We start from the raw sequence: 23,326 nt of genomic DNA on the forward strand, positions 1-23,326 counted from the left end.
TAATTAGTACTTCATTATTGCCTTCGGAGGTTTAGCTGGGAAGTTGAGCCATTGAGACACAATCATAAAGAGACAAACTGCAACACACATTGTTCGGTTCTCTTCTGGTTGTACTCAATACCAAAATTATTTATAGCACAAATGTGAATAAAGTCCGTAGTGAATACATCAAACTTTGACATAAAAAATATAATAAAACTAAATCATACACTCCAAAACATGCTTGGTTGCTAAATTTAATTCTAGTTCATCATAAAATAATTTAACTCATTGGTTGAGTTAAGCCCAGAATTTTTTTTCTGTGAGTGTAGGGCTAACAGTATGGAAATTATTGATATGACATACTATACCTCAGGCTAAACAGTTAAATTGACATAATATTGTATTAATATTCGCTATAGTACCAGTTGATGGGAAATTGCATCATACACTCTAAAAAATGTTGTTGTTTTTCAACCCAGTGTTAGCTCAAAAAGGGATGAAAAACCTGCTTAATTATGATTTGTTATTTCAACCCATTGTTGGGTCAAATATAAACATTTCTAGGTTAATTTAACCCAAATCGCTGCGATTGTCCCTTTTTGACCCAATGCAGGGTTGAAAATAAGTATTTTTAAAGTGTAAACGCCATAGACTTTGATCATATCCCGAATCTTTAGGGGCCAAAAATATGGTTGCATTATCTTTCAAATAGCAGTCGTTCAGTTGAGATCCGCTGTAGCAGATACTGAGACAACTTTATTAACAGTCACTTTATGTCAGCTTGAATGAATAGCTGTCCCATCGCATGATGAGGCCGTATGTCAGTGTTACGTTTGTCAGCTTGCTGTATATCTTAGTCCCAGATGTTAGCTCACAGTAGTCTTTGTGTCATTTTCATCTGTGGTTAAGATGCTGTTCAGCACAGACAATAATAAATGTATCGGAAGCTGATTCACCAGCTCCTTTCCGTGATTATAATTCCTTAATAACATAATATGCCGTGCCATTTCAACGTCTGCTTATTCAAGCAATCGTTTAATTTCTATCTCAAAAGCTCATGTTTTCATCACTTTTTTTCTCCGTTTTCTTTTCTTCACAGTGATTCATCCATTGATGCATTAAGAGTCTTGTAATTAAATCATCATTCAAGACTCTATGCAAGGAGTCATTGATGATAGATGTTTAAAAAATGAATGCACACCTAAGTGAAACAGGTGTGCACACTTGAAGCGATACAGTGTTTGAACCATTGAAACATTAGAAATAAGAATTTGTTTTGTTATTTACCCTAATACAAGTTTTATTTGTTCTTTTTTTCTCTGAGTTCATTCGTAAAGCAGTATTTCAAAATGAACTTGTGTGAACTTTATTCCAGGGATTGTGGTAGTGTGGTATTTGTGTGTGTATGTCCCAATGCAGCTGTGCATTCAGTATGTGTCACTGTGATTCAGCATTGCTTTAGACAGCCAGCGTTGGTCTGTATGTGTGTATGTGTGTGTATGTTTGTGTATGTCTGTCTCTGTGTGTCTGATTCAGCATTAGTCTGTATAATGACCTCAAACCACCTCCTGTTATAAAGTTTACAGGCTTCCACATGGAGCCGGTTATGAACGGCAACCACATGAAATTCAGCACCATTGAAACACTCTCTCAAACCCCAAAATACACACACTGTAAAATATACATTCGTTGATGCATGCAACTAAATGTAAACCTCACTGGAGTGAATTGCAAAATATCTTTATTTTACTAAAGCTTTGTAAAACTGCATTTCTGCAGAGCTTTGGGGACAGGATAGTTTCATTTCGGCTTGTATTGAGATTCTGAATTAAGTCATTGTTGCTATGTCTTGCTGCTTTATCAAACAGATCAATATTTCGGTAATGGTGCTGAGGAACAACACTTAGACGTCAGGGAAATCAATGTACAAATGGCCCATTTATAGTTGTTTCTGCACATTCAAGTGAGATAAGCATTGTAACTTCAAAAAAATTACACACATCAGTCTAAGACCACAGAGACTTCTGAAAAACTGTTTTTGGGAACAGATGAAAAACATTCATTACATTCAAAAAACAAGCAAACCCGTAGTTTCCATAAGATTTACATAAGAAAATAAATTGTGGTATGATATGACCACATTAAAAGCAAATCTATTGGCCAAAATAAATTTTGGTTTTACAGAGCAAGCTAGTGCACAGGTATACCAAACTTTACTTTGACCAATGAATTTGCATATCATATCGTACCACAATTTATTTAATTAATAAATGTGTGTGATGCAAATTTAGTCATTGGGAGGTCTGGCTTTTATGCATAGTCTGAGCTAGGGCTGAGCAATAATATATCATTATTTTGGTTATCGCGTTTTGGTAATATATCAGTATTTTATCCCAACTAGATATGTGATGAGATGTCTATATCGGTATGGTCTTATATGACCCTCCTTCTTTGCAATAATGTCTCTGCCAGAAATGCACACTGAGATCAGATGTAAGCTTTCCAACTCTGTAAGCTCCCATGTTGTGCAGCTGTATATTTTCAAACAGGGAGGGAATTTAATTTCATCATACACTGTTATAATAAAGGTGATTGTGACATCTCACATTAGACTTTGACTAGTTTCAGCCTCAGATGTCACGCCCACAGACCGTTGACTGAACTGAACAATGCATATGGAACACTTTTCTGGAAACACTTTAGCGAATGTCTTTAACAAAAAGCCAAAAGCTTTCATGTTTACATTGGTGACAATATGCTTCATCAAGATTGAATAAACGCTGCATGTTTAAAAGGTATCTTAACGTGTTTGCTATTGTTGTTATAAACTTTAGAGACGTTTGTGAATGAAGGCATTTTAACGGCAACATCTCCAAGCCCCTAAACATGACACAAAACAAAACGTGATTGGTTGCTTTGCGTGTCAGTCATGTGGACCCTTGAGCGGGCCTTGGGCATTTAAAGCTACCAAGGTTCTCAGACCTTCTATGTGAGACTAGACTTTGATTTGCATGTAAACATTTGAGTCACATTAGCTAAAATAGACAGTCGACAGGCTACCATTCATTTTCAATGGGAGTGGCCGTTTGGCAGCGACAAGCGACTAGCTTGCCGCTGCGCGAGCAAGGTGGGGCCAAAATAGACAAGAAGGCTATTTTATGCAAATGCTGAGCGATGCGACAAAGCGACTGCCAATCAGAGTAAAGGGGCAGGGTGACGTAGGTCTGTGCCCGAGTCGAAGAAAATAATTCAATATGGCGGAAAATGCTTATTTCTGTATATATCTGATAAGTTTGGCATTTTATCTAATATATTTTGTTACTTTTATTGAGAAATAAATACTTTTAAATCCAACAACATCGTTCTTGTAACTTAACAATACCTTTAAAGTGACTTTTGATACGGCTTTTAGATACTAGCCAAGGAACGCCCATCAAGCGAGTGCATGTCGCTCGGTGTTACTCACTTTTGTAGCTAATGTGACTGTAGGGTTAAGGTACATTCACATTATAAGTGACTTTGTCGCTGTGTGTCACTCGTCTCTTACAAAAGAGGCGTTTCTATATCTGGTTGTCATGAACAAATGAGTAACGTCCACTAAAGTAACTGACGAGAGACGGATGACGTGGTTGGAACTCATTGGTAGTCGCTCCCGAATGTCGCTCATAATTTGCATAAAGTTAAACATTTCTCAACTTTGTCGCCCCATCCAGTCGGCAACGGTTACTGACGCTCGTGTAGCCAGTAGTTGTCACACTTCCATTGAAATCAATGAGATCTCGTCGCTCTGCTACTGCCAGTCTCTGCTAGTCTGAATGCAGCTTTACGTGTGTTGTCGCGGTTACGTGTCTGGACAGACCTTAACTTCTTGGAACCTGTTTTTGGAATGGTCTGACTAGTGGCTAAACCGAACTCTGGAACAAATACCTTGTTGAAAATAACAAATGTTTTGGTTTCGTAAAGAAGAGGGAAGACGACGATTATAGATCACCGCTATGTTTGATTGCTATGTGAAGGGAGCCAACATAGTTAACATTGTATACATTAATTTTACATGTAAGTTACATAACGTTAGCTTTTGATACACTTTAGCTATGATTTGAACGTAGGTAATCTACTTGTTGATTATTTTGCTTGTTATCAGAAAAAAACGACTCTATGATTCTATTGTTATTGACTCTTTGCGCAAGTTTACTCTAAGTTATGTTTGTTCCACGAAAGTAGTTTATATTGTAATTGCTGAAACCATTCATGGTAGTACAGGTACTACAGTAAATCCAGTGATATACACAAACACAGTGCGAGGCTTTTGAGCGGGTCAGGACCTGGCTGGGACAGGAAAGTGTAATCCTGTTGTATAGAGCAAGTCATGGAGGAAATAACGGCAGATTGTCATGCATGTTAACACTCAAGGCTATGACACATTTGTAGTCTGTTATGCAGACCGAGGGAGTTCTGTCTTCGGTCATAGCGTGGGGGTTAAAGCCCGGGTGAGGAAGTCCATCTATCAAATGGATTTCTGAGTAAGAGAAATGACTTAAGATGGGAGAGGAGAGGAAGAAATGAGCTTTTGTCTGAAAGGGCCAAGGACTGTGAAATGGACAAGCTCACGGTAGATGAGGTCATGTCCTCTTGCCTGTCTGGTTGTATACTGTAAACCTCACTTTGAGGGGATTAGCCAAGAGAGTAGCCCATCTGATTTAATCCGTCGCACAAGGAAGGGATGACTTTAAATCTGTCAAGCGCTTACTCATCTGAGTATGTTTGGGTGTGCATATGTGAGTGAAATTTCTGTTTATATTTACATTTACGCATTTGGCAGACGCTTTAACCCAAAGGGACTTACAGTGCATTGCAAGCTTTGCATTTTTATCAGTATACAGTATGTGTTCCCTAGATCGAACCGGTCATGTTTTACAGTGCTACCAGCTGAGCTACAAAAACACCATTAACCTTAAATTACTAAAATGTTATTTCTTCCAGTGCTAGCCTATCAGAGATAGTACTCTCAAATCTTAGCATTTAATATCATTTTCATTCATGGGCATGTTTGAGCACTTGAATCACATACAGTACAATGCCCAAAAATGCTGTCTCAAGTAGGTTTTGAAGCGCAGCCAACAAATACCTTTATTGTACACACCATATATCGCATTCATAGTGAACCGTGACTTTCTGCCGCGCCACATTTCATTTGTCTGCGTCTGGGTGCGAGATTAAAGTTGGGTTAGTCAGCACATTTCATATCACAAGCATCCCATCTTCAGTCAAGGTTTGGTATTTGTCAGACGCTCAATAAAGCTCTCGCTCCATTGTCATGCGGCTCTTTGTCTCATTAACATTCATAACATGCAGGAATTTGCCGGGGCAAATTTACATACATTAGCCGTTTCTGCTACTGAGGGGGGAAAGGCAAGAGCATCAAAGAGGAGAGAGAGAGAGTAAATGAACGAGAGGGCAGCTGTGAGGGGTTTATAGTGTTCTGTGACGTTTTTATGGAAAGAAATGGCTTGGCACAATTCCCAAATTGTCCGGAGTTGTCAGGAGGTATGATGTACAATAGGTGTAATATCCTGCTCTGTAACAATATGACCCTTTTCAGGCCCAGTGAGAAAGAGAGGGGTCTGTAGTAGGAATTAGCATAAATGGCCCAGATCTGTCGTTTAGATAAATTTGTTCCTTTGTCTGTTTTCAACATAATAAATGTTGTTAACAGGTTCAGTGCCTCATATGTCAAAGTCCGCCCCCTAATGAGTAGCAATAGCGCTTTAGTTTTTGCCTCTCTGTCTGCACCTTTTATCTTTCCTTTTGTTGTTTGTCAGTGTAGCGCTGCACGGTTAAGTGCTATACTCCCCTACCAATTTACTTACTTTTCTTTCTCTTTCTACCTCTCCACCTTTCTACTCTTTATTGCCTTACTCGATTTTAAGACATAAAAGTTCTGTTTTTTAGCTTTTATTTAGACAGTATAGTGGAGCGTATACAGGAAAGTGTTGGGTGGAGATAGGGGAGCTGGGTCGGACCTCGCAGAGGGGAAACAAACTCGGCTCGCTGTGAGCACACTGGTGCTATATGTTGGCGCACTAACCACGGGCTATCTGCGCCGACATATTTGAATGCAATTGCTTTGGCTACATTTTAAGCAAAGTCAAGAGCAATCCCACAATGCATGTGGTGAGCTGTCTGAAAAAAATAAATCCAAGATGGTGGACGAGGCAAGGGATACACAGTATAAATAAAAATATTTTATTTAATTCTGAAAGACATTTTTTTTTATTAAAAATGTAATATGACAAATGAAGATTTAACCCTCAAGTATAGATCAAAAATAGTTTAACATCATTTAAAGACATTCTTTTTCCCATAAGCAATGTTCGCAATGTTTTTATTTTTGTTATTAGTCACTGGCTATGGTTAAATGCACACATTTTGTCTATTCAACTGAATTTAATCCGATTGCAGGTTGCGACAATACAGTTTTTACATGTATCCTAATTAAAATGTTTTGTTTCATGTACATATAATCCGAACCAAACCTCTGCGCAAGCGCACAGCCAGGGTGGCCAGATCAAAACCATCCCAATGGACATTCAAAACTGGCCCAAAAGCATCCCAAAGAATATTCACAGCCCAAATACCAAAAACTAATCAACAAAATCCTTCGATCTTTAACTTGCAGAAAAAAGTAAACTTAGAGAAACAGTTTAAAAGTAACCCAAATCTGAACTCCGCAAAAAAAAGCAGAGGACTTGGCAACACAGCGCACAGCATCTCTTGTTGTTCACGCTTTATCTCTGGAAGTTAAAGTTGGGTTGAAAAAAGTTGTTCTGAAGACGTTTTCAGATAAGAAAATACATTTTTCAAAAAGCAAAAAACGCTATTTGTTGCTAATGTGGTGAAAGTAGACATGAACCCTGCAGAATGTACAGCGCGTGACCCCATTACTTTAATAATGCTTTTTGCCATTGCCTTGCTATTTCATGTTTCTGTGATAAGAATTATTTGATACGTAAATAAGAGGTAAATATGAGACGTGAACTTAAACACAATCTTTCTGCGCATGTGCACAATGTAGTTTTCCATTCGATTGAGAAAATACTAAGATTCACGTGTTTACATGCATACTTTTCTCCTGATGATCGGATCACAGATTAGACTACACCAACCTTTTCAATATGATCGAAATTTGCTTCAGATTGACCTCATTCATATTGATTAATGTGTTTACATGAAAGACTTTCAATCTGATTGAACCATTAATACGATTACAAACGGATTATTTGGTTGCATGTAAACGTATCTACTGATAGAGAGTGCTTGCAGATAGGATGCTGCCATTTAAAGAAAGAAAATGTCTTTATTCTGATGAACACGAAGGAATATATTTTGAGGAATGTTTGTAACCAAACTGATCATGAGATCCATTCACTTCCATAGTAGGAGAAAATTATACTATTGAAGTGTATGTGGCTCATGAACGGTTTGGTTACAAACATTCCTCAAAATATCTTCCTTGGTGTTCATCAGAACTAAGAAATTTATACAGGATTGTAACAACATAAGAATGAGTAGATAATGACAGAGTTTTCATTTCTGAGTGAACTCTCCATTGAAAGGCATCTGTCTATGTAGGCAATAAGACAGGCAGCTATATTTTGGAAAAAAAACTCTATTATTCATATTTCCCTTTATTCTCTCCCTACTTGTCATGGCTTATCCAATTTTTCTTTTGTTCACACACCTTGTCTTTCTCTGCATCAGGCTGTTGGTGCGTGTGTCATAGCAACACTTGTATTAGCAGCCACAGATGGTGCAGGAACCGATGCTGCGCCTGCAGACTCTGTCTGCTGATGTCAGCTCAAAAACTCCTTTCCCCAGCAGAGAGAGCTGTTAGTCAGGCATAGCCTTTACACACCGTCTCTCTCCACCTTACAAACTGGTGTGTCTGATTGAATCGAAGCACAGCAGTGAACAAGTGGACTATATAGAAAAAAACATAAAATATATCGCTTGAATGCACTTTAAGTGGCTTTGTATAAAGGTTTCTGCCAAATGCCTATATATAAATATATCCAAATAATTATGATATTTGATCTGAAAATTTTATTTTTTATCAGAATAACCGCCATTAGGACCAAACAGCCATTGTAGCCAGTTGAGTTTCTGAATCAGGTTTTTGAATCGCTTCATTGGCATGAACAGTTAAACCCGAATCATCAAGTAAATCAAATGTACAAACTCAACATCATGTTCACTACAGAAGTTTAAATTAGATTTATTATTATTTAAGTTATTAATACATTATTACATTATACAAAGTTATTATGTATTAATGCTTTCAGACTTGCGTTAAAATGATCTAAATAAGTTCAATATTTCCATTAAAATCACTGTAAAACATTATAAATATTAATGTGATAATAATCAAAATTTCATATTTTTGAATTCAATCCCTCATTTTTTCTGTTACCTGTGGCTTCCTCTCCTAAGTGGACAGACATGATGTCAAAGAGCCATGATCATCCTTTTCACAAACACACGCACACATGCACACTTCTTCATATGATTCCTCCCCCACTCCTGTACACTGTGTACACACAATACACACACACGCGCGCGCACACACACACACACACACACACACACACCATCCCCCACAAACATTACGAGTCAGCAGCTTCCACTCAGCAGTGACGGATCGGTGTTGTTGTATTGCCAGTGGGCAGATGAGCCTCTCTCTCTCTCTCTCTCTCTCTCTCTCTCTCTCTCTCTCTTTCTTTCTATTGAAATGTGTCTGCTGGACACAGACAGTCCTGGATGACTCAGACTCAGTAGTCATCAGTTTTGTTTGTGAGCATATTTGTGGATCCTGTTGAATTCTTTGTTTGTGTGTGACTGCAGTTCCGTCTTAGAGATTTCCATCTGACGATGCCTGAACATAAATATGAGAGTCTATATATTCATATAATCTTTACGTCACCAAATTTACCATTATTTATATTTATCGTTATTACCCACGGCACTGTGATATACTGTAATTTTTTTCTTATTTAAATGAGGTCCCTATCCGCTTGTTAAGTCTGATGTCATGCATCGCTTTCAGGTCCAACCGATCTCAAGCACCATAGGGAAATTACAAAAAAATCATGCTAATATACTTATAACTTTTATAATTTTTATTTCCATAACAAATTCAACTCATGGACATGGATTTTTTTTTACAAATTATTAGTATATTGCCTTCTATGATTTTGTGAGCCTGGAAACTGGTGTGTACACTGTGAGTTTATCAAATTTTCACGTAAATGTGTAATATGAATAAATAATGCTTATAAATGGCTGTTTGAATAATATCCTCTATTGAAATGTGTGGAGGCAGTATTCCTTACGTCATGACTTAACAAGCGGATAGCAGCCATTCTCCTACCCTGTAATAATGGATGGCTGCCTGCATACATTTTAGCTTACACACAGAAAATAAATTATTACAGTGCTTGAAAGGCCAATTTTGTATTTTAAAGTCTTTCATGAGGCACTTGATTTATATGGAACCAAAGCATGAAACCAAATATGACATAAGTTACCCCAAAAGTATTAAATGAATTACCTTCCAAATGCTGGTATGGTATGTTTGTCTGGAAATGCAAATCTGGTTGATAATATGATACAGTTAATATTCAGTTGTTATGTACAAACCTGGCTATGTTTTAGATTTTGCATAAAAGGTTTTAAGTGGTACTTAGTGGCTATCGTGTTTGATTTCATTACAATAAATTATGCCACCGCTAGCTTAATCAGGAGGCAGTATTTTATGTCCGTTTCTGTTTTGTGTATGTGTGATTTGCCGTGTGTTTTCACCACATACCACAATCTGCTGTGTTTTGAATTATAGTTGCTATGAAGAGTCATTTAATCTTAAGTCTGGGTTTTCCCTCCATGCCTTTTCCATGACTGTGCACACAATCCCCATGTTCTTCCAAGTGGAAACATCAACGGAGCAAATTTTTAACTAGGAAAAGATATACCAGGCAGAGTAAATGGTTTGATACTACTAATCTGGGACCTTGCGCTCTATCTATAAGAGGTTCCTCGATAATCAACATCTATGGAGACTACTGATTTTGTCCACAAAAAACACGTAGGCCTACATAAAACACTGTCCTGTCTCCATTCATTGAATTTAAAGTGTTGATCTCATTTGCTCTCATCCATGAGCACAAGTTCACTTGTGCTGTTTAGAACTTTACATCATTGAGGGAGAAAAGAGGGAGCTTTGTCATCTAAACAATGCTGGCCCAGATCAAAGTCCAACCATTGTAATGTGACTGTAAACAAAGATTATCTACGTGAAAGTCTGTTTGTGGCTCCAGCGTTGCACAGACAGAGTCTGACTCACTGTCAAAGATTTTTCTGCCTCCTAGGATACATATACATTAGCCTAATACGTATCTTATTATCTTTACATGGAAAATTAAACTAATTGCAACAAAGGCTGATGCATTTATGCCAACAAAACAAATGCTGCAATGGGCCAGCCAAGCTTTTGCAGGCTCAGGCATTTACCTAATTATCTCGCATTAAGTTAAATGGAAAGCTTCCATGTCTGTTTGTTTGTCTCTCTCTCTCTATGTAGTCTTAGGATGGCTGTTGCCAGGATCATTTGTAAGAGTCCTAGAGCCCATTAGTCTTTAAGATACCTCACCTGAGGATAAATGTGACATTGTGTTTACAAACCAATATGCTCCTACTTGTTTCTGAATTACAGCAGGGAGAGCTAGCTGAGGTGAATTTAGAGGGCTTTATCGAGTTAAACATCATAAATGAGTCAGGTCTCTTGGTCTGCCGACAGCCAACACCTTTTTCATGTTTTATTTTCCGCAAGGTTCAGTGCTGACCTGATAAAAGATTAACTGGCACTTTACAGTGTTTGTTTATGGTCATTCGAGCTGTCGAGCAGTCCAAGTGCCCTGAACAATGACAGTGCTGATGGTAACGCTGGCAAATTCCAATTTTTTTCTGCATGTGTGTCCGCAGGTCAGTGCCCGGGGATTCGCTCCATTGTTGCAGTTTGCCTACACGGCTAAGCTGCTGCTCAGCAGAGAAAACATCCAGGAGGTCATCCGCTGTGCCGAATTCCTGGGCATGCACAACCTGGAGGACTCTTGCTTTCGCTTCCTGGAGGCTCAGCTGCGTAGCGAGGAGGACGGCCTGCTTCTCGGTCGCAAGGTGGAGTCTGAAAGCAATCACGTAGAGGATGAGAGCATGCAACCTGAGGCGCTGATGACGGTGACGACTGCAGGGACGACGCCGTCAGGTTCTCCACGCTCTCGCAGTTGCACTGAGAACTCCTTACGGTGGCCAGACCACGATCGGCTGGCAGTAGCTGACGATTTAGCCGACGGACGGATGGACTTTGAGCGGCATGGCAATTCGGACCTGCCACGATGCCCTAAGTACATGAAGTACCAGTGGGCATGCAACAAGCACAACAACGACGCCTCCTCACACACCAGTACCTCAGGTTTTCCAAGCACATTCAAGGACATGGGCAGGCCGGCCGTGAAGCAAATCAAGCAGGAACCACGCAGTGAGGAAGAGTCTATCTCAGTTTGCCTGTCAGAGGAAGAAGAGGATAGAAGGGAAAGTGACGATGTGGCTGAGATGGAGCTGGATGGTTCTATAGCAGTGGACCAACCAAAGGGGAGCAGACAAACTCTCTTCAAGAAGGACCTGGCTAGCACACCTCAACAGCTATTTGCTAACAGACTCGCCAGTGCCCAGGACAAAGGAACCACTCAGGAAGACCACAAAAAAGATCACAGGCCATCGCTTGCCAGTGAGCTTGGCATGCCTGTGGCATTCCCCAAAGATGCCGATGGTTTCCCGCCAGGGCTCTCGCTAAAGTCGGCCTCCTGTGATGGTGTGTGCAAGCAAGAGGTGGAGCTGGATCGCCGCAGTGTCATCTTTTCCTCAGGGGCCTGTGACCGGCTGGGTACACCCACCCACTCTCAACCCAGCGGGAACTCATTGGAGAAGGAGCTCTCAGAACCCATGCCAAAGGGATTGTGGGCCGGTGCCAGCCAGTCCCTCCCCAGCTCCCAAACGTACTCCTCCAGCACCACAGCCAGCGACCCGCCCCTGCTATGCCGCCAAAGGCCCAATACCAGCTGCCCAGTGCCAATCAAAGTATGCCCACGATCGCCTCCTTCAGAGACTCGCACCCGGACCTCAAGCTCCTGTTCGTCGTACTCCTACGCCGAGGACGGGAGCGGCGGCTCCCCCTGCAGCCTGCCACAGTTCGAGTTTTCGTCTTCACCTTGCCCCAACGTGACACGGTGTCCCACCGGCAATTCGCAAGAGGCGGGCGGCGACACAGATGCGATATTCGCCCGGGTGCGGCCCAAGATAAAGTGTGAGCAGTCCTACGGAACCAATTCCAGTGACGAATCGGGGTCCTTTTCCGAGGGAGACAGCGAATCATGTCACATGCGGGAACAAGGCCCTGAGGTGAGGCTTTCGTTTTTTTCTCGCACATGTTTACCAGCTTCTGCAAGCATAATGTTGTGCGTCTTGTAACCCTAGTGTCCATTCATGCAGAAACTGATTAGATTGTGCATCTGTTGTTCACTACCCTCATGATATTAGAGACTTCCCTTGCGATCCCTATTCACTGAATCATTGAATAGAGCTGCAAACTCCTAATGGGCCAATAAACACCGTAATCATTTTCATGTCTGGGTGGACATGAACATGAATAACTGCAATGATGTTACCCTGACCCTTGTGTGTTATGTGTGAAAGGCTAATAGAATACAGCAGAGAGGAGCAAACTGAATTTGAAAACAATCAAGTATGGATTTGCTCTAGTGTCAAGCACCATACAGTGTAGAGTACAACAACATAGTCCATTAAAGGGATAGTTCACCCAAAAATGAAATGTCTGTCATCATTTTCTGACTCTCATGTTGTTGCAAACCTGCATACATTTCTTTGTTCTTATGAAGGTTTGATTTTGAGGAATGTTCGTAACCATGAGCCCCATTCACTTCCATACTATTCTTTTCTCCTGCTATGGAAGTGAAGGGGGCTCATGATCGATTTGAAACATTCCTTAAAATATCTTTCTTTGTGTTCATCAGAACAAAAAATTCATACGGGTTTGTAACAACATGAGATTGAGTAAATTACATAATTTTTATTTTTGGGTGAACTATCCCTTTAATGGACTATTTTTTCTCTACACTGACTGTATGGTGCTTGACTCTAGAGCAAATCCATACTTTATTATTTTCAAATTCAGTTTGCTCCTCTCTGCTGTATTCTGTTAGGCTTTCACACATAACACACAAGGGTCAGGATAATATCATTGCAGTTATTTATGTTCATGTTAAAGTTTATTTAATCTAAATAATATGAAAATATCTGGAAAATGTGGTATTGTTTACACATAAGTGGTACTAAATATGACAATAATTGTCTGTGGGTTTGTAATCATATCATTATTCATAGTTTTATTTAAGCAAATGTGCATCAGATTAATTTGTATCCAACAATAGATCAGTGCTGACTAATAATATTTCCCTGTAGATCTCCTCAGACAGGGACTTTGTCTGTACCCAGAATATTCAAAGCTCATGATGTAAGCTTGTTTACCACATATGAAGATTGTACACAGTGTTGTTAGCTGGGGATTTTATAAAATAATAAGATTTTTTTAAGGTTGCACTTACTGTAGCATAATAGCTAATACTGCAATAGCCAGTAATATTCTGAAAGAGAACAGACATTATAGAGGATATTAGTAGTAAAAATGTTGTTTAGTCATGCCAGTCACACCACAAGGGTATACAAGCATTTGGTTACCTCACACCCATGTTAACTCCACCAGCATCCTTCTACCTTCATTTACTGCATTTTGAGTCATGTGCTGAGCCCCTCTGCTATGCAAAGCAAGCCAAATCTGTTCTCTCTTAAGATTAAGATGAACATGTGTTGGAAATGTTTGTGTTAGCATTGGCCTTGTGTCGAAGACGGATATCTCCTTTTGTGTCTTTTGGATGGATGGATAGACTTGGATGATTTCTGCTTCAGTCCACCTGGCTGGACAATCTGTAATGGAGCAGTGCTGATTACTGTGATGATATAGTACAGACAGTCAGATAACATACAGGTCGTCTTGATGCATAATAAACTCTCATGTGCAAATACGAATGATGTTAAGACATTTGATAAACAGTATAGAAATGGGCAAAATACTTTTTTTAAAGATTTACATGATACTAACTTTAAAAATAACTATGAAATCCAGGCTAACATAATGTAATTGTAAAATTAGGCACGTCAGAGTAGTCAAGAAATGAAACGGTGCGAAAGCTTAAACCTACCTTGTTGCTTTATGTAAGGACAATGTATAAAGATAGCCTACCAAGAAGGTATATACTTGTCCTGAGACCATAAGATTTAAGATGAACAGTTTCTGTTCCTTAGTTAGTGAGTGAGGAGCTGGATATTGTGAGAGATATCTGACTTTTACTGACTTCTTGACAAGACCTGTAGAAATGCATGCAGTGACTCAGTTGTCATGGCAACATGGAGCACTCAGTAATAAAGTGGCTAGTTTTTAACAGTTGTTTCAGTGTTGTTTAAAAGAACAACTAGATAAATCACCTGCTAACGTGTAAATATTGCATTTTCCAAATAACTTGAGGTAAAAGTACAGTGTAATTCAACTTGCATGTCTGTAAATTAGAAGTAAGATCTCTAAGGTATCTGATTGAATCCTGCTTTGCTTACAGTATTGATTTTATTGCATTGGCTGTTATCACTGTTTTGAAGCTCTCATGTCACCTTAGTCTGTCATCTCACTCCATTCATTCATTCTAGCACTTTCCAAGTTGTTATCTCACTATCACTCATTTTCTCACCTAAACGTTATCAGTCTTGTCTAGCCAAGCTGACAAAAGACTGACTAACTTTCCATTCAGACACTTTATCAGAGAAACTGCTACCTCACCTCACCATGACTGTCACTTCATTTCCACTCTTCCCTTCTTTGTGTACTTTAAGCCCATCACCAAAGATGATAAAGATAACTGTGAAGTTTAAAAAGTCTGTCTGCATTTTAAAGAATAGCAAAGTCCACACTGCTATAAGGATAACGAAACAAAGAAACTATCATTGGAATCACTTTCAGAGAAGTTTTATCCCAACTGATTAAATAACAGCCAAATCAAAATCTATCTGAATGTGAATGATATGGACAAAAACTTATGATATGGACACATTCATTGGTTACTTATAGTATGGGCACTTTTGATCCTCTGAATTTTTAAATAAATGTTCTTAAAGCACTCTTTTCAAATTCTCATTAGGTGTTTAAATTTGAAGGTATTTATTATACGTAAGTAACCAGTCATAAGTAACACGGGTTTATTTGTAGCAATAGCCAACAATACATTGTAGTGTTCAAAATTATCATTTTTATGCCAAAAATCATTAGGATATTAGGTAAGGGTCATGTTCCATGAAGATATTTAGGACATTTCCTAATGTGTAAATATATAAAAATGTATTTATTATTAGTAATATGTGTTGCTAAGGACTTCATTTGGATAACTTTAAAGGCCATTTTCGGAAAAGGGATTTATTCAGCTTTCAGATGATGTATAAATCTCAATTTCAAAAAATTTATCCTTATGACTGGTTTTGTGGTCCAAGGTTACATGTATGAATAAACACCAGTTAAGCTTCAAAGTTACTTTGATAAATGCACGTACAAGCATTTTATGTGTCCTAAGTGCAGAGCGGAATATAACATTTGCACTTTGCTGTTCATTAACACTGTTGATGTCTTGCTAGTCAACTAAACCAAGTTAGTACATTAAACTTTTGAAAACTGTATTTGTGGCAAAATTATTGGTCATAATGGAAGACCCCCACAAGGGACGTATTTTTGTAAATATTAATTCTGGTCTATAATTATTAGGGGCCAAGCACAGAAGGTTCTGGTTTTTCTGACTGGGGGTCTATGGCAGCCCATAGAACCGTACGTAGGAAAGTTATGAACTTTTGAACACTGACAGAGGACAATCCAAATAATATACACAAATTGTTGGTTTTGAGATAGAAAAATTGGCATTTTTGCCTAAAACTACTGCAACAATACATCTAAAACCTTGAATCATCATGGATTATTCCTTTCATGGCTTGGAGTATAATCATTGGTGGATGTCAATTCACGCCCTAGCAACCAATGAGAATACCTTATCAGCCGTTTTTGCCTATATCTCTGCATCAGAACATCGTAGAGACATGGTGGTGGGCTCTATTGACTCATTAACACCACTCTAACATTTTGTGGCCCGAGTTTTGCCACTCTAACACTTCCTTCAGTGTTTTAGCTAACATTGTTCCTCGAAAATAGAGGGAGATTTCACTGAATGAGAACACAGTTTTTTTGCTGATAACTTTTATATACTCTCGTCCGAAATCAAGAGATTTTCCTAGGTTCTTTAATCTGCTCATCCAAACTCAACTTTACTTTCTTCTGTGCTCTTTTTGGCTTGGCCCCAGTAATTGCTGCTTGCAGCTATTTATCATTATTATTTTACTTGGTTTCTTTTACTTGGATTTTCACCTAATTGTACTTACATTATATTACATGTAAACATTTGACACATGCTTTTATGCTATTTGACACCTATTTACAACACACTCAATGTACACATTTGTTTTTTTTGTGTGTGTGTGTAACCTAAGAATCAAATTCACTGCTAAAGAGGTGCTCTGCCAATTAAACTACACAAGAATTTCAAGAATCTTTCTCTGTCTTTCTTATTTAATTGCTGTCTCCCATTGCAAGACTGTACAGTAATAGAAACATACAGCACAGAAAGAGATCCCTCTCTGTTTGCTGAGAGAAAGAGAGAGAGAGAGGAGGAAGAACTGTATACAGAAAGGAAAACACAGTTTCAAAAATAACTTTTGCCTGCTGCTGGAAACAATGAATTCAATGAAGGAAGGAAGTTGTTAAGCTGTAGGACAGTCTAGTCCTTCTTGGCCAGTCTAGTAGTGAAGTTAAACCAGGTCTTTGAACTTTTCTCATGAGTCATAGACTGTATCACCTACTGTACTCAACACCTATTTGAACAGGAGGCACTCAGATTTATAAGCAATAGTATATTCCCAAATCTCTCTCTTGAAGATACTGGAGATCAAAATGCTATTCAATTCTGCTTTACATTTACCTGAACAGTTTGCTGTAAGAATCTCGTGCCCATTATCATGTCTTGAGATCTGAGACAATCTTTTTCTCCTGCATTTTCTTCTGGTTTAGTCATCTGGGTAAAGTATTGATCTCGATCTGTGTGGGTGTGATCAGAAACAGCCCATAGATGAAAATCTCATTCTCACTTCTTCATTCTCAGTCTACAATATTGCAGCGCAAGAAGAATTAACCCTTTAGTATCTCAGGAAGTGGGGAGTGAAGTCAGAACCATTTCTGTTCCTTTCGTTCCATCTATAAAGCTAAGCCGCTCTCTCAATATGAGCCGACTGTGGTCTAAAAATTATTCTTCAGTCATCACATTGGTGAGCTGTAAAACCGCATACCAGATATATGCTCAAGTTCATCATTTGCTTGTCAAAGTAGAGTCGGATCACATTCGTATTTAACGAAAGCATACGTTTAAAGGCACTGTGATACAATGTGAGCCATTGCTATTTTAGAGGATGCGGCTATAGCCAAGTTAATGTTTTGATTCATAATGAAATTAAATGACTTTTTTCTAACCCCATCTGAAATATTGAGGAAATTTAAGAAATCATTAAATAGATAAAATAGTGATCTTATTGTCTTTTGAGATATGCTTTGTACTGCAGATGTGTTTACCACTGACCCAGACAGACATTCATACAGGCAACTTATCTTAGACAAACAAAGACACACACACTTTGGTCCTGATGCGAATGAAGCCCCATGGTGACCAAAGACATGCACATCACTCTGTTAGATAAAGTGAATGTGTGCAGATAGTTTCCCCCCATTACTCAACCCCTGTGGAGATCCAGTAATACCAACAAGGTTGAGAGAAGAAAAAACAACAAGGGAAGAAAAGGAATAAAAAAGAGAAATATCTTAGGGGTCGTCTCAGACTGTTGACTTATCTGTGTCACATGGCATCTCATTACAGAGACATGTGAAACTGCAAGAAACATGGCTAATGGTATTTGGCGAAGAGATAATCTAATTACTGCTTGAAGTCACCAAAAAAATAACTTCTCTTCTGTGGTGGTTTTGCACAATAAAATGCATTTCATGAATCACTCACTTGGGTTTATACTAGAAATAAACAGGTGTTGGTGTGTCAATTTTACCAATAAAGATACATTTGTGTGTGACCGCTTTCAGTCCAGTCACCTATTTTGTCCTTCACCTTACCACAATTCCCTGCTGCAGATGCCCATGCTCTGAGAAAGAGACAAAAAGACAAAGTCCACTTGACTCCCAGTAACAGATGAGTCCTACATTTTGCTTCAGACCTATTTCCAGAATAATGACCTAGAGAGCGAGAAAGAGAGAGAGAATCAAGAATACGTTTAAATGTATAAGTGTGCACTCGCTGGTCTCACTTTTGCCATGTGTTTCAAATGGTTTTCTCTGTAAGACACTAAATATAGACATCACGCTTGCATTTCTACTTCCAAACCTCTAACCGATATACCAGAGAAGAAAAGTAGGAATGAAATTTGAAAAGGTCATGAAGGAACAACTTCTCCTTGGACAATTTAACCGTGTTAAAATACATTTTTCTCTCTGTAGTCCAGCTTAATATTCTGATCATTATGACATCACATCATCATCGTGTGTGCAGTAAATCGACTGAGAAGCGAGCCTTTTAGAAAAAGGTCTGTCTATCATTATTAATAAATAATGATGCCATGGAGACAGAACGAGCGCCGACCTGCCAATGCTCCGAATCCCCCGCTGCTGTGCGCGAGACTGGGCCAGATCTAAGCTTTCATCTTCTTACAGTACTAACCAGAGTCAGCGTGGGTTTCCCAACAGAGCGGTCCACTTCACATAGAACCGCAGTAATGTGGTTCTGCTTGGTTTATTGGGTCGTGGTACCACTAAGCCCATGTGAGATCTTAAGTAGGGCAGTTAACTGGTTACACTGTGGTTGCCTCATTTATTAATGGCACTAATATAAATTCAAGAAGCAAACGATTAAGTACACGTGAGATTTTATTAAAGCATAAACCACTTGAGGTTATGCGATGTTGTATGTAGTCAAAGCTATTGTTTATGTCTAGTTTTGCACATTATTATTCAGGTGTTGTGCCATTGTATGCACAGAAGCCACAAGTGAACAGCTTACATAAATATTAACCAAAATTCAGGACTATTCATTTTATTTGTTTATTTATTTCACCATTCCAGCATCTATGGCTATATTTGTGACAATATCTGGTTAATCTACAGACATTGGGTAAGGATAATTTGGCATCTCCAGTCTTTGGCTGTGGGAGGAAACCGGAGTACCCGGAGTAAAACAATGTAAACATGCAGAATCCACACAGAAACAACACATTGATGTTTTATTAAGCATACTACGCTGTAAAATCTTTAATCTAATTGGTAATGCAAGTCAATTGAACCTAACAGGTTTTTAACTAGTATTTAGTTGATATAACTTATAAACAAGGTAAAATTATATTTAATGTAGTGCCGGGCAAAGAATAATCGCGATTATTCGCATACAAAATAAAAGTGATTTTTGGCAGATTATGAATGTGTGCTGTGTGTAATTATTATGTATATATAAATACACACATTCATGTATGTATTTAAGAAACATTTTTATGTGTATATATATTTATTAATATTTTTCTATATTATATATAAATAAAAAAATGATATATAAATAATAGAGCTGGGCAAAGATTAATTGCGAATAATCGCATACAAAATAAAAGTTAATTTTTGCATAATATGTGGGGTGGTACTTTTTAAACAATTTAGCATTTTTCACAAATTCATCTGAAATCGCCACCTCTTCAAATAGTTACGTTTTCCTGTGAGATCGGGTTGAACTTGGTACATTTCTGTTAGATTGGCCTGAAACAAGAATATGAACTATTTGCCAGTGAGATAGGAAAAAGAAACCTAATGCAAGGTGCATCTTTGCAAGTCACAATATTACTTTAAAGATGCTTAGATATTTGTACAGGTAAACAGGCAAGCAACTTATTAACAAATTCTGTAATTGTAAAATTTCTGTATTCAATATTGTTGCGTACTTTGTTCAGAATCGTAAGCATCTCACTTTATTCTTCAGATTAAAGGAACATAGGAGATCAAAGTACACTACCTAGGGTTCAGCAGATAGAAAGACAGAGTATGAATCCCGGATTGGTTGACCTGCAGAAGATTGGATCCCAACTGCCTCATTCCCCTGATTCTTATTCTCAGTCCTCCTTCATTCCTCATGATATCCCTCAATCTGTCTTACAGCAGCAGGGTGTCAGCACGTGACACCTTAGAAGTGCCCCCCATACGGGGATGAAGAGAAAAAATGATCCTTTATATTGTCAAACAGCCTGAGAATCAAACACATTTCACCTACAGCAAAGTGAGTGTGCGTATAGGATGCAAGGTGTGATATGTTGGAGATGCAGTGACAGCTTTGCTGGTTAACAGTTCAGTCGTTTGCATACTTATGCCCTCTAGTTATGTGAAATAGAGAGATATAGACTGATCCAGCTGTGCTGAGGTCTTCTGCTGTTGCTGCTTTATTTTCAGCTCTGACACTTTATTTCTTTCTCAACTTTTTTTCTTTATCCTCTTAGTCTTGCTTTTTGTTGACCTCTTATTTTAAACAATGCTGGTAAATTTACAATTTACACTCAGGTTTATGCATTTGGCATTCACTTTTATCCAAATTGACATATAGTGCATTTACTCTATGCATTTTATTTGATGAGTGTGTGTTCCTTGGGGATCGAGCCCGTAACCTTTGTGTTGCTGATGCAATACACTACCAACTGAGCTGCAGGAACAGTAATGTTATGTTAGAAGATTGAAGTTGGTAGAGATGTGGTCGTCTTTGTGAAGAACAGTGTTCTGCCGCCCTCTAGTGGTTAAAGAGTATATTGCAAGGCCATGAGTACAGTTTTTAAAGTGTTTATTTTTTCTCTAACATTTTTAAGGTAAAATTCTTTCACTTTAAGCCAGTTTAACTATAAATAAGCCATCTCTAGGCTTTCCAGCCAAAACGGTCTTTCAAAACTGTCTGACATGTACACCTGCCTTAACCAATCGTCTTGAGTTTGAGGTGGTGATAACTCTTTGTCTAAAACAGTGGTTCCCAAACTGGGGCTGAGATTGTGCTGGGGGGCACCAGTTTTATGACATTAATTTGTCATGAATTCTGTGTAATTAAACCTCAGAAAAATAAGGCTACTAACCAACGGCACTACATTGTATAATTAATAAGTTTTGTTTAATTAAAATTAAATTTTTTATGTTATTTATTTTTTTTGGGGGGTGGGGGTCAAGAAATCTACAAGTGGGGGCCAAGGTACACAAGAAGGTCTGCACGCAGAAAACATTTGAGAACCACTGGACTAAACAATTGGACATGGGGGGTCAGAAGGGGGTCTTTTTTGTTGTTGTTAAGATAGTATTAAAGAAAAAACACTTGGCAGAATTGTTTATAAAATGATCCCACAATAACATCTTACTCATATTTCTCTTTTCACAGGTCAAGCTTCCTTTCCCCGTCGATCAAATCACAAATCTTCCACGCAACGATTTCCAAATGATGGTCAAAATGCACAAGCTGACCTCAGAGCAGCTGGAGTTCATCCACGATGTGCGCAGACGCAGCAAGAACCGCATCGCTGCCCAGCGCTGTCGCAAGAGAAAACTCGATTGCATCCTCAACCTAGAGTGTGAAATTCGCAAACTGGTAAGACTCGCGGCTCCCATCACATATCTTTATTTTACAAGTCACCTACGGGCTGTTATCAGTTATCAAAGCATCAAAAGACCCCCACCTCCCAGTAAACCCTCCCACCTGTCACGTTGCCATGGCAGCACCCTTACCTGTCAATCACAAATGCAGTCCCACGCGGTTTCCCTCCGTTTCCCCTGTGTTGGAGGCGGGTCCAACTGTCTTTGATGCGTGATGTAGTTTGAGCACGAGAATCCCAACGGCTGGCGCTTTGATGCGGCTCATCCTCAATGAGCCGCAGAAGCGGCAGGATGGATGCCTTTAGTCCTCTTATCATTGGAGTTTGACATCTATATTAAAGCACTTAAATTAAGTCATACCATGAATGAATTCATGAAGATGGGTTGTGTGTTTGAATAAGTACTTCTCTATGATGTTTGATGGGTATTATTTCTGTAACCTAGATAACAAAACAAAGTTTATTTAACTTAAAGGAAAACACCACCTTTTATCAATATTTTATTATGTTCTTACCTCAACTTAGACTAAATAATACATATCTATCTTTATTCAATGCGTGCCCTTAATCTTTGTACAGCGCTTCTTGAATGTGTTAGCATTTAGCCTAGCCCCATTCATTCCTTAGGATCCAAACAGGGATGAATTAAGAAGCCACCAAACACTAAAACTGGCGATGTTTTAAGCGGATAAAAATGAGAGCTATATTGTATGGCAGAAGAGCACTTAGTTTGCAGCACTTCAACCTCGGGTGAAGTAACATTGATAAAGTTTGAGCGAGAGGGGGAGGAGTCAGGAGTGATGGTGTTACTGCACAGCGAGGTCGAAGTGCTGCAAATTAAGTGCTCTTCTGCCATACAATATAGTTCAAATTTTTTATCTGCTTAAAACATCGCCACGTTTTATTTTGTGCCACTATTCTTAATTGTGTAACTACTCATGTCATAGTCTTTAAATAGGGAAAACTTGGAAGTGTTTGGTGGCTTTTAAATTCATTCCTGTTTGGATCCTAAGGAATGAATAGGGCTAGGCTAAATGCTAACACATTCACAACGCGCTGTACAAAGATTAAGTGCACGCATTGAGAAAAGATAGGTATGTATTAATTTGTCTAAGTTGAGGTAAGAACAATCTAAAATATTGAAAAACGGTGGTGTTTTCCTTTAAGTTTAGGAGGAGCATGTTTGTGTAATCCAACCAATCAGTTCAAAAAGGTCTCTATATATGTATATGCATCCCTCTTCCACCCAACACCTTACTCTCTGCTGGTTTATCTATCCCATTTAAGGAGGGAGTACTCTGGGTTCGGACTGTTATTTCGGGCTAGGAGCCCTTCCCTTGGACAGCACGATAAATATGCTTTATTTCAT

At 38.7% G+C, this 23,326-nt stretch overlaps 1 protein-coding gene across 3 annotated transcripts in view; it reads left to right on the forward strand.

Annotated features, from left to right (window-relative positions):
- Positions 1–23,326, forward strand: part of bach2b (BTB and CNC homology 1, basic leucine zipper transcription factor 2b) — a 104,612-nt gene that overhangs the window by 75,124 nt on the left and 6,162 nt on the right. For all 3 annotated transcript variants that reach the window (XM_065257082.2, XM_065257084.1, XM_065257083.1), the window contains exons 3-4: positions 11,017–12,489; positions 21,747–21,953. In XM_065257082.2, the coding sequence (XP_065113154.1) occupies positions 11,017–12,489; positions 21,747–21,953 (1,680 nt within the window). The remainder of the gene's footprint in view (positions 1–11,016; positions 12,490–21,746; positions 21,954–23,326) is intronic.

This window comes from Paramisgurnus dabryanus, chromosome 12 (assembly GCF_030506205.2).
Source record: "Paramisgurnus dabryanus chromosome 12, PD_genome_1.1, whole genome shotgun sequence".
Classification (NCBI taxonomy): domain Eukaryota; kingdom Metazoa; phylum Chordata; class Actinopteri; order Cypriniformes; family Cobitidae; genus Paramisgurnus; species Paramisgurnus dabryanus.